Source organism: Phragmites australis, chromosome 6 (genome assembly GCF_958298935.1).
Source record: "Phragmites australis chromosome 6, lpPhrAust1.1, whole genome shotgun sequence".
NCBI lineage: Eukaryota > Viridiplantae > Streptophyta > Magnoliopsida > Poales > Poaceae > Phragmites > Phragmites australis.
In genome coordinates this window covers 13,012,932-13,028,864 of record NC_084926.1, presented here as the reverse complement: position 1 = coordinate 13,028,864, position 15,933 = coordinate 13,012,932, and the positions used below count along the sequence as shown (strand labels likewise).

The window sequence follows — 15,933 nt, the reverse complement described above, 5'->3', positions numbered from 1 at the left end:
AACAAAACTTCCTCAAACAAACTCCCAAGTCTCAACCAACTCACACACTTATCCCTTCCAACAAGCTCTTGTTAGCAAACTCATCTCCATTATGGGTCCATAATTTTTTCTTTACTTACCTCTTGATCTCATCATTCAGATATGGTAAATATTTGCACCAAATATTTATCACTCGACCATATTTTTCTTGACAAGTTCATAGTTCATTGCACAATGAACGTGCTAAAATGCTGGTGAGGCTAACAAACGGAACAAAAAAGGGTTACCCAAAACAGGTCCAATTCCAAGATAACACAAGGAGCTACCTGCAAAAACCCAACCCGGGGGTGCTGGAGACAGGCAGCAAGCGGAGCATATCAGTCACCGGCTCACCGCGGGATCAGCGGACCGGGTTGCTTCTTTTGGCATCCGCGCTCTGTTTCTCAACCCCTCTTTCGCCAACTGGCATCTCCTCTTCTTTCTTTCGACCCTCCGTCTTCCCCCTCCCCCCTGTCACGCGTGCCTGCCAACCTGCTCTCTCCCACGCCGCGGCTCGTTACAAAACCCCACTCGCCTGCGACGCCTCTCCGGATCGCCAACCCCAAACCCTAGCCGCGGGCCTCGGCGGTGGCGATCGCCATTGGAGGAGGGTGCGGCGGCGGCGGTCGCACCTGCTTCGTCGCCTCCGGGGCGGCTCGCGTAGGAGGAGTGCGGCGCCGGCGGCGCGATCACGCCGCCGGACGTCGCTGTTGGGGGGAGCGGCGGCCGTCCCTTGCCTCGGCCTCGTCGCCTCCGACAGCACGCTTCGGAGGTGTGTGTGCGTGCGTGCGTTAGTTTCGTACGTTGTGGTGCGGAGCGGGGTTTTTTTTTTTCGGTTCCATTTCTGCAATTCTGACGCGTTGTGTTGCCTTGGTGCGACTAGGTCGGGGTTTTTCGAGTCAGCTTCTCCGTCGGGGGGAAGCGTGGGAGGCGGCGCGGTGGTCCGGTTCTTCCTCGCCTTCGGTGGTTCCGTGAGAAAGGTACGTGCGTGCGTGTGTTGCCGCCGTTGCGGTGGGTAGTGTGGGTTCTACGATGGGGTTTTGTCGGCCCGTTTCTGCGATTTTTCAAGTGTCCCATTGCCTTGGCGTGATCAGTACGGTTTTGCTGAGTTTGTTGATGTTCTAGATGCCTGGTCAGTAGCTTTAGAGTGGCTCGCTTGGTGTTGCGATGACAATCAGATCAGCTGCCGTGCTTTAGATTGGCCCCCAAATTTGTGTTGATCTCATGACTGCACATGAGTAAGTAGTGTTTTTCTTTTTTTTCTTTTCTGTTTGACTGGATTGATGGGAAAATATTCGGCGCAAAACCTTCCTCTCGGTGGAATTGTAAAGAATATGTTTAGAAGTTTTCAAAAATTCTGTAAAAAAACCACACAGATTACGACCTCCTCTACATTTTGTTTTAATTTTTATTCAGAATTTTTTAGAACTTATAAACATAGTTTTTGAGGTTTTCACAATTTCACCGAATATTTTTTGGGGAATGAGGTATTTGTGCTTTGGACATGTTGATTTGCATGGCTGGAGCTTGGAGGTGTCTTATCATTTGAAGCCGTCAGATGAAACAAGATTGGACATTCCATATATGGTATTTGTATTAGAAATGTGGTTTAAATAGGAAATGATAGTAAAATATTTTTTTATTTTTGAGTAAATTGCACAAAACTATAAGTATTGTGCCACTTGTAACACAAAAATACAATTATTATGCCTAGTAACACAAAACTACAAATATTGTGCACTAATTCCACACAAAACCCGATTTTAATTAGATTCACCCAAAAATAGTCTGATATTTAATTAGATTCACCCATTTTAATTGGATTCACTCAAAAAATCTGTGTAAAATTTAAACTAAAATTATCTAAAAATACTACTTTTATAACTCAAATAAAATCCTAAAAACATAGAAAAATTACTAATATTTTTTTATATGATGAACTAATTTCAAAAATTATTTTCAGCCTTAGGTTATATGGTGAAAAAGTGAGTTCCTTTGTAAGTATATAAATAAAGCATATAAATGGAGCATTACAAATGAACTCACTTTTTCACCATTTAATCTAGTGCTAAATAAATTTAGAAATTAGTCTATCTTATAAGAAGAATATTAGTGAATTTTCCATATTTTTGGGATTTTATTTGAGGCCTTAACAATTGTTAGGAGTTATAAAAGTAGCCTTTTTGAAAATTTTTAGTTTAAATTCTGCACAGGCTTTTTGAGTGATTCCAATTAAAATGGATTGCACATGGATTATGGAACATGTACAAAAATTTCTATGATTTTTAGAGAAACAGAAGACCATTGTTTGGATGAATCTAATTAAAATCGGGTTTTATGTGAAATTAGTGCACAGTACTTGTAGTTTTATGTTACTAGGTACAATACTTGTAGTTTAGTGTTGCAAATGGCACAATACTTGTAGTTTTGTGCAATTCACTCTAAATTTTTAGTTTGATTTTCTTGTTGTGTTGATGCCAAATACATACCATTCTATCTTTTGATTGTATTTCTAAATAAATGCCGTCTAACGATTTTGAAACTACTTTAAATCATTTTGTACACACATGTATCCTTTTGATGATATATATTTTGTTTGCATGGTTATTTGTGGCAATGGTTATTTTCTTGTTTCGTCTTGTGTGGTTGAGTTGTGCAAAATCCTAAAATGAAATTATTTGAGAAAGGAGGGAGTGTATTATAAATTAGGTGTTAGCTCCCAATTTGTGTAGATTTGCATGGTGTCGTCGTTCTTTCTACACATGTTACCCACGAGGTAGGTTTTACTTCACATAGAAGAAACCTATGGGGTACACCTCAGTCATTTCAATGTCGATGTTTGGAGAAATAAAAGTAAAAAATGTGAGAAACAAAATATGTAATACAGTTTTTCGAAAAAAAGATTTGAGTAATCAATTGCATTCCCTATCCTCTCTATTTCTATAATAATCTTCAATTCCTTGAGCCTGGTAACCCTTAATTTCCATTTGTATAATACAAATCCTGTTCACACCCTGTTTCTCCTATGAATCAAATATGTATATTGCCTTGCATTGAATCTCCAGTTTTGGTAAAGTCTTCTCAGTCAACTGTTTGTATTTATTCCATGTAGTGAGATGGAAGGGTGTGGTACAGGCTTGACAGAAAATTTGTGTTCACGTTATTTAGAGAAAATCCAGATTGTTTCATGTCATTGCTTCAATTTGAAGAAAAATTGGACAAATTGGATGATTACGCAATCCAATTGATCTAACAAGATGGGACACAACGCCTTTGGTTCAATAGGAAGAAAGATGTCAAGACATGTATATTGAGTGGAACTGAACAGTCTAAAAGAAGTGCAAATATAACCCATAGTTCCTTTAATGTAGGTTCCCAATCGTATTTTTAGCATTGAAGGAGTGCAAGTGATTGTTAACTCTAGCATGCACATGAGTTTGCTTCAAAAAAGTATGCACATGAGTCATGGAGTCATGTAGAAACTAGGTTGTTAGTGGTTCAGCTGGGCTTCCTACTTCCAGGATGACTCGTGGAGGATATGGTGCCCAAACCTAGGTTAAATGTGCCTTTTTGCTAGATATGGCAAAATTGTCCACTTTGAAGCATCGATTCGCGTGCATGATACACTTTTCTATCATAAAAATGTTAATCATGTAGGAACATGTACTGTCCATATATCATAGTTGTTGGGGCGTCACCATAGCGTTGCTATATCAGCGTGGCGGAAACACAAGGCTTGCCATGCCGACGCCACGGCTCCCCGTCTGCCACACCCGTCCGCCGCCCAGTGAAGGATGTTGGGGAGCAGATCAGGTAGATCTAGAGTCGAGTAACCCAGATCTGCTGTCATTAAAGTTGCCCTGTTGCCCTCCGGCTTCATTCCCGCCGATCCCCTTCCACATCGCCGTCGCTGAAGCAGTACGACTGAGAGAAGGGGACCGAGAGGGAGGAGAAGTGGGGACAAGGGAGGGAAGGAGAGGTGGCTGGTAGAGGTGCCTAAGGGAGGGAGGGAGGGAGAGAGGCGTGGCTGATGGAGGTGCCGAGAGAGAGAGAGAGAGAGAGAGAGAGAGAGAGAGAGAGAGAGAGAGAGAGAGAGAGAGAGAGAGAGAGAGAGAGAGAGAGAGAGAGAGGCGTCATAAGCGATATAAAGGTGTGAAGGTGGCGGGCCGCCATACCGCCAAAATAACTATGCCATATACAATGATTTTGGTCTTTAGCTACATCGCTTAACAATTTGAAGTATCTCCTAACTTCCAAGTCAACTCCAAGGATTGGGGTATGATGTCCCAGATAATTACAGGATATGGATATGGGATTTGGACCACCCACTTCAGATTTGATGTCATCATTGATAAGATCTTACATCAAGTTTCCATATCCATAGAAGTAAAAGTTGTACATTTTATATCCAATTATCCATGAGCTCCTTATTGAAGGATTTGGTTAAAAAATAAATGCTGCATATTTTAGGAATTACATTCTTTATGAACTAGAATTGTCTTGGTTCGCATGCATTCAAATATACAGGAAAATCGTGACAAACTAACCTGCTTGGAGGAGGTTGTGACTTGTGGCCCCATACGTTTCCTCAGGTTCGTTGCCTTAGGTGGCTTATTGCAGGGCTGTGTGCATCTGTTGTGTGCGTTGGTGCTGCAGTGTGGGGTTTGATGAGACTACGACGAGGTTTTTCATGTCCAATTTGTGGGGCTTGTGCATGCAGTAGTGAGTGCCCTGGTCCATTTCTTGTTGTGTACATGAGCCCAATGCCAAGAAGTTTATTTGTCCTGTTTTTAGGAATTAAAAAAAAAAAACTTCTGTTGCTATTGCCATCAAATGGATGGAAATGTATGATTGCTGGATGTATAAATATGCTGATATTTGAGAGATGAAATAAGTTTAGACTAAAATTATAATTTGTTTGAAATATGAATTTGATATGAAATGGTGATACATACTTTTGGAATTTCTTTTTTGTTTTGCATAACATTAGCAGCAACAAGATAACTGCAATGAGATTGAAATTAAGAAGTCATCATAGATATTTGAAAGATGTTAAAAGAATCATGTAAATTGTATTGCGGCAATATTTATGCCAAAATGTTACCATGCACATGCAGCATCATGCATGCGCGTTACTTGGACACCCGCCCGTGTCCAATTTTTTTTGTCGAATCGGACACCCCGAATCCGGATCGGATTCCAAGACCCATATCAGATTCCGAGTTGTATTCACGTGTCTAAATTTCCTTTGTTGAATTCGAGTCGGATTCCGACACCTATGTCTGTGTCCAGGTAACACTGACCATGTGGTACTGTGATCTGTAGCAGATCTAAGAATGGACCTGCAGCCAGGGTTAGGAAAGCTTCATCTTGTCAATTTTGTTATCTTGTTCCATTCTTGAATATTTGCTTAGTTTCCCAGGATAAGGATTTCATCTCTAGCCTACCCTAACTTGTTTGGGACTGAAAGGCTTTGTTGTTGTTGTTGTTGTTGTTCCCAGGATAAGGATTTACTTGGGATACATCAATTAGCTCCCAAAGATAAGGTTTGTTTCCTATTAGACCATTCTCGTCCATAACTATAAGGATGAGTATTGCAAGCATCAAATTCAAGCAATAATGAGTTGTATCTTCCCTCTTAAAATCTTATTCTACCCCCTCTAAAGAAATTTAAGCTTATAAACTAGTGTTCATTGTACAAAATGAAGGCAAACTAAGTCCAAGGTTAAATAAGTTGCTTTTAGCTCATATCTTCCCTTCTTGTTAACCACTGCAGCCTATCTTGCACTGCACATCTTCTTAATGACTTAGTGATGTCAAGCGTAACTTTTTCAATATTTTTTTTTTTTGGCTCTTTCAAGGAAGTCACTTTTCATATCATGTCTGATGCTTATCTATTTCATTGCTAACAGGATGGCACCTCCAAGGGTTTCCATGGCAAAATTTGATGATGCAGTCAAATCCATGACCAATATTGGTATCCCGAAGGAAACTGTTGTGCGAGTATTGGATAAGCTACTGTCATTGTATGATGACAACTGGGAGCATATAGAAGCTGATAACTATAGTGCCCTAGTTGATGCTATATTTGACGATCCAGATCCCATGGTATGATCTGGCTTTTATTCTGATTTTTTCTTGAGTGACTACTGTGACTTTGCTCTGATTTCTAGTTAGATATGTAATCTTTTCTTTACGAAATGTTCATTTTTTCCATATGAAATCACTTTTGAAGATATGCAATGATTTTTATGACAAATAAGTATGGCATTGAACTCAACTACATATGGTGACCATCATCTTTTTAATTATTTCATTAGTTTACCATGTTTAAGTCAAACTTATCAATGTACCAGGAAGGGCAGAAAAAGCGAACTGAGAAGAAGAATCTGGATTCAGACCACTGTAGCAAGAAGTTTAAGATTAAAGAGCGTGATCAAAAGCCTAAATCCAATGTTCATGGCAATGAAAAGAGAGAGTCGGCTGAAGTGCCACGTCAGCAAGAAGCAAAAGCCCTCGAGGGGAAAGCCATTGGAACCAAACTGCGGAAGCCATCTTCACAAAAATTTAGTAAGGAACCAAAAATGGAAACTAGTCTTGCAGAGGTTACAACAATTGGTGAAATCAGTTATGCTTTACTACTTGAAAGTCAAGACAATCGGGATTTTGAGACCCCACTAGCAGTTATGTGTCCACAAGTTCTGGAACCCAGCCGTCATAGAGGTAATGTATATTTAGATAATTAATTATCACATCGATGTTATTAATAGTGCGTAAGAATCCACCTTTTAGACTTTAGTGCTTTCATTTGAGAACTCCCACAGTTATACGTATATCTATTACCTTAAAAAAGGATATAGGCCGTCATGTCTGTTATATTGTCATTCTGGATGTATGGCTTTTGGTGTTTTGCTTTCTAATCCTCAGTTTCCAAATATAAGCTGCTTTGCGTGGAGCCAATTATTTTTAGCTTGATAACTTAGACATACTCCTTCCATTCCTTTTTAGATGCTGTTTTAGGAACTTGTTTTTTGTTCCCAAATAGATGTTTAATTGGGTTTTTACTAGGCAGTGTTTTCCCAATGAACCCCTATTAAAAGCTTTTAGGAATTGGAATTGGGACTGCATGAGTGAGGTGGAGTGAGTGCCATTAATTGGAAGTGGGAGAAATCAAGAGGGGGTAAAGAGGTCATAGAAAGAGGATTTGATTGTCACCCTTTTCAGTGTGTTGGGGGCTAAAACAGCATCTAAACAAACGGAGGGAGTATACTACCTAGGTTGGTGACATGAAAATGGTATTGATAAATTCATCTTCGAATTACTTTTGTAGTACGGAGTACTATCTGTTAATAGTGGTATAAATGAGTGGCCTTAAGTTTTTATTTTGAGGCTGAACATTCATTAATGGCTTAAGTAAATACATCAGTGTTACCTGGACACCCGTGTCCAAATTTATTTGCTGAATCAGACACCCCGAATCCGAGTCGAATTCCGACACCCGTGTTGGATTCCGAGTTGTATTTCGCGTGTCCAAATTTTCTTTACCGAAACGGACACCCGAGTCCGAGTTAGATTCCGACACCCGTGTTCGTGTCCAAGTAACACTGAAATACATGGGGTATATTTCGGATATGCTAGGAACACTTATGTAACTATTTATGATGATATCAAGAGGTGTGCGTTTTTAATATCCTGTTTTGTCCCGCAGAAATTGCATCATCTTGTTGTGGCTCTCCTGTCCATATTCTTTTCTTGAGTAGTCAATTCTGATGCTTTTTAAGTTTTTACCAACTTCCTTTTCTATTTTTTTACAAAATCCTCCAGGACATGAAGATGCACACATGACTTCTGGTGTGCAGCATGCTGCTGATCAGAAATTTAAAGGTGTTTCGGTTGCGCATGAAGAGCATATGGCTGATGAACGTAGCAGCCAAGCAGTTATAAGAAGCAAAGATTTTTCCACGGTAGCATTGTCCAACTGTGGAAACGGAAAACTATCATTCTCTTTCAACTCTTCCTTGGCAAACCGTTCTGATTTTCATATGCCTGACATTGAGTCAATACGCAAGGCAATGGAGGCTAGATGCCTCAGCACATACAAGATCCTAGATCCCAATTTCTCTTTCATGAAACTTTTGGATGATACTTGCCAGTGTATTCTTGATCTGAGTTCTGGATCTAGTGAGCCTAGAGAGAGAAGCATTGTACAAGTACTTCCGGCCATGGACATTTTATCTAAGCCTTTGGTGCAGCAATCATTTCAGTCAAATCAAGCTAGTTCCTCATGCATGCCTCTTAATAATCTTACGAGGCTTGGTGGTAGTGCTAGTGCTGGAGTTAGCCAGAATAATTCTAGTAATATGCAGGTTCAGCATCAACTACCTACTAGTGTCAAGCAACAATATCATGATGTCAATGATATAACAAAAGGCGAAGAACGTGTGAGTATTCCAATAGTTAATGGAATTGAAGATGGGGTTCTGCCTCCTCCATTTCACTATATACCACACAATATCACGTCCCAAGATGCTTATATCAACCTCTCACTTGCCAGAATTGGAGATGAAAATTGTTGTTCTGAATGTTTAGGAGATTGTCTAGCAGAGCCACTTCCTTGTGCATGCGCAACAGAAACTGGAGGAGAGTTTGCTTATACAAGAGATGGCCTGCTGACAAAAGGATTTCTAGATGCTTGTGTGCTCCGAGAACCACATAAACATCCCCACTTCTACTGCAAGATTTGTCCAAACGAAAGAATTAAGGCTGAACTAAACTATGATTCACCAGACGCGAGGGCGAATCCTGGTCCTTGTAAAGGGCACCGAATTAGGAAATTTATCAAGGAATGCTGGAGGAAATGTGGCTGCACCAGATATTGTGGAAACCGTGTGGTTCAGCGAGGCATTATTCGCAATCTACAGGCAAGTCAACTAACTTAGTAGTTAGTACCATTCAAGCTCTCAAGATATTACCCTTTTTTGCTAGCAAAGATAGAAATTAACACTAATTAGTACAACTGCCAAATACGATGGACTTATGACTGCTTGCAGGCTGCCAAGTTGCAGCATCTTTTTCTTACTCCAGCTGCATTAAAATGAGATCAGTAACAAATATTCAGTGGAACCAGATGTGAATTCAATCGAGATGATATATGAAGAGATTTTGCTAACATTTATTTCTTGGAATGCTATGCATTCTGTGTATGGTCATGGCTTAAGCAGCAAACTACACCTCATATTTGTGTCTTCACAATTTTTTGCGTTCTATCATCATTTCAGGTGTTCTTAACCTCTAGAAAAAAGGGATGGGGACTACGCACTGCTGAAAAACTTCCTCCAGGTGCTTTTGTTTGTGAGTATGTTGGTGAAATATTAACAAACACTGAGCTATATGAGCGAACAATCCAAAAGACTGGTAATGCAAAGCATACATATCCTGTGCTACTGGATGCTGACTGGGGCACTGAAAGTGTTCTGAAGGACGAGGAAGCCCTCTGTCTAGATGCTACCTTTTATGGTAACGTGGCAAGGTTTATAAACCATAGGTAATATCTCCTTTTGGATTTGTGACTATGAAAGTGTTCTTTAATCAGAAACACATTATGATTCTTGTGAAGTTCTCTATGATGTGTGAATTTGTTGGTTCTATGCGCTGGTGAGATTGTCTGTCTGTTTGTCTTTTTTTTTTCCATGTTTGTGCTTAAAGTGCTGCCTTTGTCTGATATTTCTCTTTATACATGCATGTATATAGTAGATGAATGATTATTTGGTTGCAGCTTGTTTTATTGCCTGATGCCAGCACTTAAACAGAACATGCTAGTGATGCTCTACTCTAATTTGAAGCTAGCTAGCTACACTTGAGGCCTTACCCAAAAAACTAGTATAGAAGTAATTTGGAAAAAGAGCATGCTGTCATGCTCTGTTGAATCAGTACTATCTACGAGTTGGCATGTTATTTTTTGCTGCAGGTGCTTTGATGCTAACATCATTGATATTCCTGTTGAGATTGAGACGCCCGACCACCACTACTTTCATGTATGTGCAAATCTACCTTGTCACTGACGCTTTATTGCAAATCCAAATTTGAATACTTGTAACTTTATTTCTTTCTCCTCTGTTCAGCTGGCGTTCTTCACAAAGAGGCAAATAGAGCCTTTTGAAGAACTGACATGGGTAGGTCGTGCTTCCTTCAATTACATTTAACCTCGATTGCATTGTATCAGCTCTTAACTAGTCAGTTAACAGACGTGGACTGTGGAATGACCATATTTTAGGAAAAAGAAAGATATGGAATATCCAATTTCTTCCATTCTAGCTGAATCTGGCCTCATCTTGTTCCAGGCCTTATGGCGACCACTTTATGACTGCAGATCAATGATTATTAATGAATAAATTTTCCGTACCAGCTATTGTGTTTTGTTCGGCGGGATGTGTTTTAAAGGAAATGTTTGGTAGAATCTTGTTACATGGATCATGGCCTAATTTCGATCATCTATCAAAATAAGCCATAATATTGAACACGTTTCAACTGCAGGACTATGGAATTGATTTTGATGATGTCAACCATCCTGTCAAGGCATTCAAATGTTATTGTGGAAGTGAGTTTTGTCGGGACAAACGGCGCTTAAGTAAGTGTCTGAAGGTTGCTGTTATAGTGCCATTAACAGTCAGTAGAAGTCCTTAAAAAACTTTCAGTTACTACAATCTGTGTTAGAATTCCAAAGAGAAAAGTTATTAATACTAATTTCCTACCTTTAGGCAAATACATTGTCTGTGTAAACTTGTCAGCAGAAGAATTAGAGAATTAGTATGCCTCACTCATTAGTATATGAACTCCTCAATATATCTGAGTACTGTCTTGTTATGGTACATTTTGCTTGTTCACCAGTTTTTTTAAGAGAAAAAGATTTGTCAATAGATGTAAAATACGATTTTTTTTGTTCAATTAGATATAGAACCAACTCGAGAAAAGATATACCCAATCACGTTTGTGTCCGATTCTGTATTTGCGGTCATGTTACAGTAACTCATTAATGAGATGTTTACTGGTGCAGTCGTATGATTTGTTTATATCAGCTGACTGCAAAATGTTGACATGCTTCCACAGAATCTAAAGCTAGAGCCCTGGTGTTATCGTGAGTATTCAAGAGGCTCAAGGCAGCAAAGAATTGTACAGGGTCCTCTTCATGGTATCGTGAAGACAAATGATATTTTGCTCTCCTAAAAAAGTGTATTTAGCTCCGGCATAGGACAAATGGTCAAGCTTACTGGTTCAGCAGTCGTTCAAGAAATGTTGACCTACCAAGCTTACTCCGTAGAAGCAGTTTTTGTTCCATAGACTTGTAAGCAATTTTGGAGTGTGGATTGGCTGCACTTAATGGATTTGAAATTAGGCTATTGCAGGATTCGTAAGAGCAGATTCCTCTGGTCATTTGGAGCATCCCTACCTACTGCAATATTCCCCTGCTTATGAAACGTGTTCTTCCCTTCATTCAAAGCCTATGCGAACTCCCCTGTCTCATGAGTTCGTTTCCTGTTCGGAAACCCGATCTCTGTTCGAGGGAAGCTTGGTTGGAACTTGGAAATAGCTGCGATGGGCTTGGGTACAAAAGCGACATGGAACTAACCTGATGCAATGGTGCAGTCATGCAGAATGTGCACACGATTTGTCTGGACATTAGCACTTAGCAGGGTTTACAAAAAAAATTTATAGTAAAAAACTAGGACCTACGGGATTTCCGAAATTTGTGAATATTGGAATCAGAATTTGGCCAAATTTACTCGGTTAAATTTGTAAAATTCGATGAGAATTCTACCGAATCGATCATTTGGTAATCACTCAAATTCAACCAAAAACTGATCAAATTATACCAAAAACGATCGTATTTTCCGTATTGAACGTATTTTGAATGAATTCTTAGAAAACTGTTTGATTTTTCCGATTTATTGAGCGCAGTTCCCGAATTGTAGTGAAGTTTAACAAAAAAAACCAAAAAATAGCTCAACCTTATAAAATCATAACTAATTTATCTAAGTTTCAAATCAAGTGAAACAAATTTTTTTTCTTGTAACACAATCTACATGATAAAAGTATTTATACTCATAAAAAAGTTGAATATTTTCTGTGAGAAAAATATTTGCTAAACCTAGTTAAATGCATAGTTTTTTTGCTAATTGAAAAATCATGAAACAAAATTTTTTAGTCTTCTTATATGATCCTATGTTTTTTTAAAATACATGAACTCATTAAATAGTTATTGTAACATGCATGATTGTGTAAATATATTGCAACTAGATTAATTCGTAACTCACCCATCACACCTCCAAAATTAGTGAAATCATTTTTATTAGTTTACTTATAGTATGCTTTATGTAGAAAAAATAATGGTAGATATAAGAAAGTTAATTACAGTATTGTTTCTCAACATGTTCACTTTATGCTTGTGAAATTTGTTAAAATTATGAAAAAATTAATAAAACTCTAAATGAAGTGAAACCAATTTTAAAGATCCTCTTAAGATACGCTCTATATAAAAAATATATGTGATTGCATGTTAAGCTTCCCCTTAACATGATGGGCCAAATCATACTGTTCGTACGACCCATTTAAGCATTTTTCTTTTCTTTTTTCAAACTTCCTCTCCATAAAATATGATGCAAATGATATTATTTTTGAATTTTTTTCACATAAGATCTTAGAATTGTCTCTAGTATTTTTATATTTTTATGATTTATTTATTTATTATTATTTTTGATTATTTTTTAATTTAAATTCGATAACTGGACGAATTCAGAATGCAGTGCAGATCGAATTGGCTGAATATCGCAAATACTGAGCGGCTTTCGATGAATTTTCAAACCCATACAATTAGCACATAGGGCAATAGTGGGAGCACTGGATGCCACATCACCAGAGGCAGAGCGGTGGCTCGTTGGAGGTAGATGCAACGGAGCGGATGCAAGAAGTGAACCCACGTCAAGCCTAGGCATGGCAACGGGGCTTTGTTTCTTGGTAACCTACGGGAAATTCTCTTATTAGAGGGTGAGTATGAGAAAATTTAATTCTCGCGAACTTATATTAGGATGGGACGGGAAGACGCTCTCGTCCCCTCTATATCCCTGATATTACATATATATACATATTTTTTATATATATAAATATAAAAACATTACATTATGTAAGGGAAATAATAAATTACTTTTATATTTTTTTTATCTAATCTATGATATTTAATCCATCTTGTATCAATTACTCTCATATGTATCAATAAATTACTTATTTATACTACATACACATTGTTAATATATAGAAATAATCAACTATGATTTAATTTTACATTTTTATTGGAGACTCGATCTTCGTAAAATTCACCACAAGAATGAAGATAGAAGAAAAATTCTCTTAATAACTAAATGAAGACGGAGATAGAAAAACATAGCCACGATGCTATAAGACCATGCTCAACGAATTCCCTTCGCGAACTAGAATCCCTTTGCGAAAAGATTTTCGTTCCCTTTAGCGCTCTAACGGTTTCCCTTCACGAAGAAATTTATAAGATTATTCACTCTAGGACGGGATTCTATCTCATTTCCTTTTAGGAATCCTTTTGAAGGGAAGCTGTCGGAGATGAAGGGAAAATAGAAAAAATAGTAACAGAGAAGAGAATCAGAAAGAGGATGAAATGGAGGAAAAATAGTTGGATGGTTTAAGGGCAAACCTGTAACAGCCTAAAAAATTAAATCTAAAATAAAATGACTTTAGAAATACCTAGAAATAGCTTGTGCGTTTTGGATTTCCAACATATTGAAAATACATTTAACAATCTCCTTGAGCATGAGAATAATTATTGTGCTAAAATGGTAACCACAAAAATCACCAAATCACTCTATAGATAGGGATGGGAATGGATCGGGTTGGGTGTGGTTTCAGCCAAAATCCGCTCGCTGCAAAACTCAAAATTGAAAACCCGACCCACACTTGAATTCCTAATCAGGTTGAAATGTGCACCCGTGCCCAAACCCGGTGGGGACCCGTCGTGTCTTGCGGCGAAGTAGGGGCGGCTGCGGCGCTAACGAGGGAGGCCAGAGGGGGCGGGCGGCACTGATGGACAAGGCCGGAGGGACGGGTGGCGTGTCGTAGCTCGCAGGCGAGGCCAGAAGGGACGGGTGGCAAGGAGCCACCAACGGTAGAGGCCAGAAGGAGACAGCATGCCAGCGCGGAGTAGCCAGTGGCTGAGGCCGGAAGGAGGCAACACAGATTAGGGTGAGGCAACGACCGGGCGGTGTCACGTCCCAAAATATTAATCACGAAATAAGCATGCATAATCATCATAGCAATTGTTTCTATGTGTAAATTAATTTTCAAATGTGTTTCAAAAGTACTTAGGAGATGGTCTAGAGCTCTTTAGAAAAGCCTTAAATAATTTGGAGAAGAAGAAGAATAGAAAAAAAAAGGAAAAAGATTGTTTCCACGGTCTGACCGGGATCCTCAGCGGTCTGATCGCCAGGCAACCACATGGGCTTTTTGCAGTCTGACCGGGAGCTTCTACGGTCTGACCGCCAGAGCTCAGAAGCTCAACTTAAGTGATTCAATCACTCTCTCTCGCTCTCTCTTTTCTCTTTTCTCTTTTCTCTCTCACTCCCTCTCGCTCACCCAAACCTTAGAGAGAGAAGGAGAGGATGACTTCGATGACCGGAGATCGACGGTGGAGACTTCCTCGAGCTTCTCGAAGGCTTCCCTGAGTTTTTCACCCTCTTCTCCATCGCCGGAGATGCTTTTCCCCGGGCTCCTTCATCTCAAGATTAGTGACCACCTCGAGGCTTGATCCACAAATCGGAGCTTCTCCAAGGCGAACCAATCTGATAGGAAGTTTCCCTACGACAAGTTAAACCTTGCCATGCCATTTTCCATTGTTTCCTAGCTCTAGTCGCTCACCGTTTTGATTTGAACCAAGAAACCCAAGTTAAACATAGATCTAGATCTTATCCACGGGGTTTCACGTGTTTGGACCGTGCATGTTGTTCGAACAATCATAGAAAACATTCCCCTAGTCTTGTAGAGTACTTTGGTACCCTTCGTAGTTGAAGGTTTCGCCGAAGACTTCGTCGGTGGCCTCGCAAAGTGGCACCGGCAGAGTCTCGTGGTCTGACCGCCGGTAACTTAGTTCAAAACCATAGCAAAACCCAATTGCAGGAGTCAAATCACCACTAGGGCTAGTCTGACCGCCTGCTGCCGGTCTGACTGCCAAGGCCATAAACTCTCTACACGCCACCAGTCTGACAACCACTATACCATCGGTCTGACCGCCAAAAGCTTTAAGCTTTATGCACTTAGGTTGTCTTGTCCGAGGTTCAAACCTTTTCTAACCTGGATTGTTTAGCGTTCTTTTGCAAATGTTTTCGAAACACGATGCTTTATTATTATTCGAGCATGCATCATATGCAAATATTTTTGAAACACGACACTTTATTATTATTCAAGCATCCATCACTCACTTGTTTATGCGATGCATTCTTGATTCGTTTAAAGAGTGTCGCGCCGATGGTCCAAGTTCTGTGAGTGCTGTGCAGGTAGCGTCAGGTAAGCGCCGAAGCAGCAGGATAAGCATCTAAGCATACTCAACCCACTACTTTGGATTGATTGTGTCTAATATGATAAATTATGCTTTATATATATTTGCATGATTAGCGTTTCAGAGTCGGATGATATGGGTAAAATCTGTGTTGATGCATTACATTAACCTTGATATTGTTATTGATCCTTACCCTTGTAACCTGAGTATGATAATGTTGATGTCTAACTTCAAAGGTTAACTGAAATACTTAGCAATGCATAGGTCCTCGGTTGAAGTCGAGTGGTGGTTCAACCATTATTCACGGGCTTAGGGCTTACTTATGGTTCACAATGATAATGACA

The 15,933-nt window shown here is 39.4% G+C and overlaps 1 protein-coding gene across 1 annotated transcript; it reads left to right on the top strand.

Annotated features, from left to right (window-relative positions):
- Positions 1–416: 416 nt before the first annotated feature.
- LOC133920470 (probable inactive histone-lysine N-methyltransferase SUVR2) lies at positions 417–11,470 on the top strand. The gene is made up of 10 exons (XM_062365088.1): positions 417–790; positions 902–998; positions 5,931–6,126; positions 6,375–6,741; positions 7,843–8,939; positions 9,297–9,562; positions 9,986–10,052; positions 10,140–10,190; positions 10,552–10,645; positions 11,125–11,470. The coding sequence occupies exons 3-10, from the start codon at positions 5,932–5,934 to the stop codon at positions 11,154–11,156; spliced, it is 2,169 nt and encodes a 722-aa protein (XP_062221072.1). The 5' UTR covers positions 417–790; positions 902–998; position 5,931; the 3' UTR covers positions 11,157–11,470.
- The last annotated feature ends 4,463 nt before the right edge of the window (positions 11,471–15,933 follow it).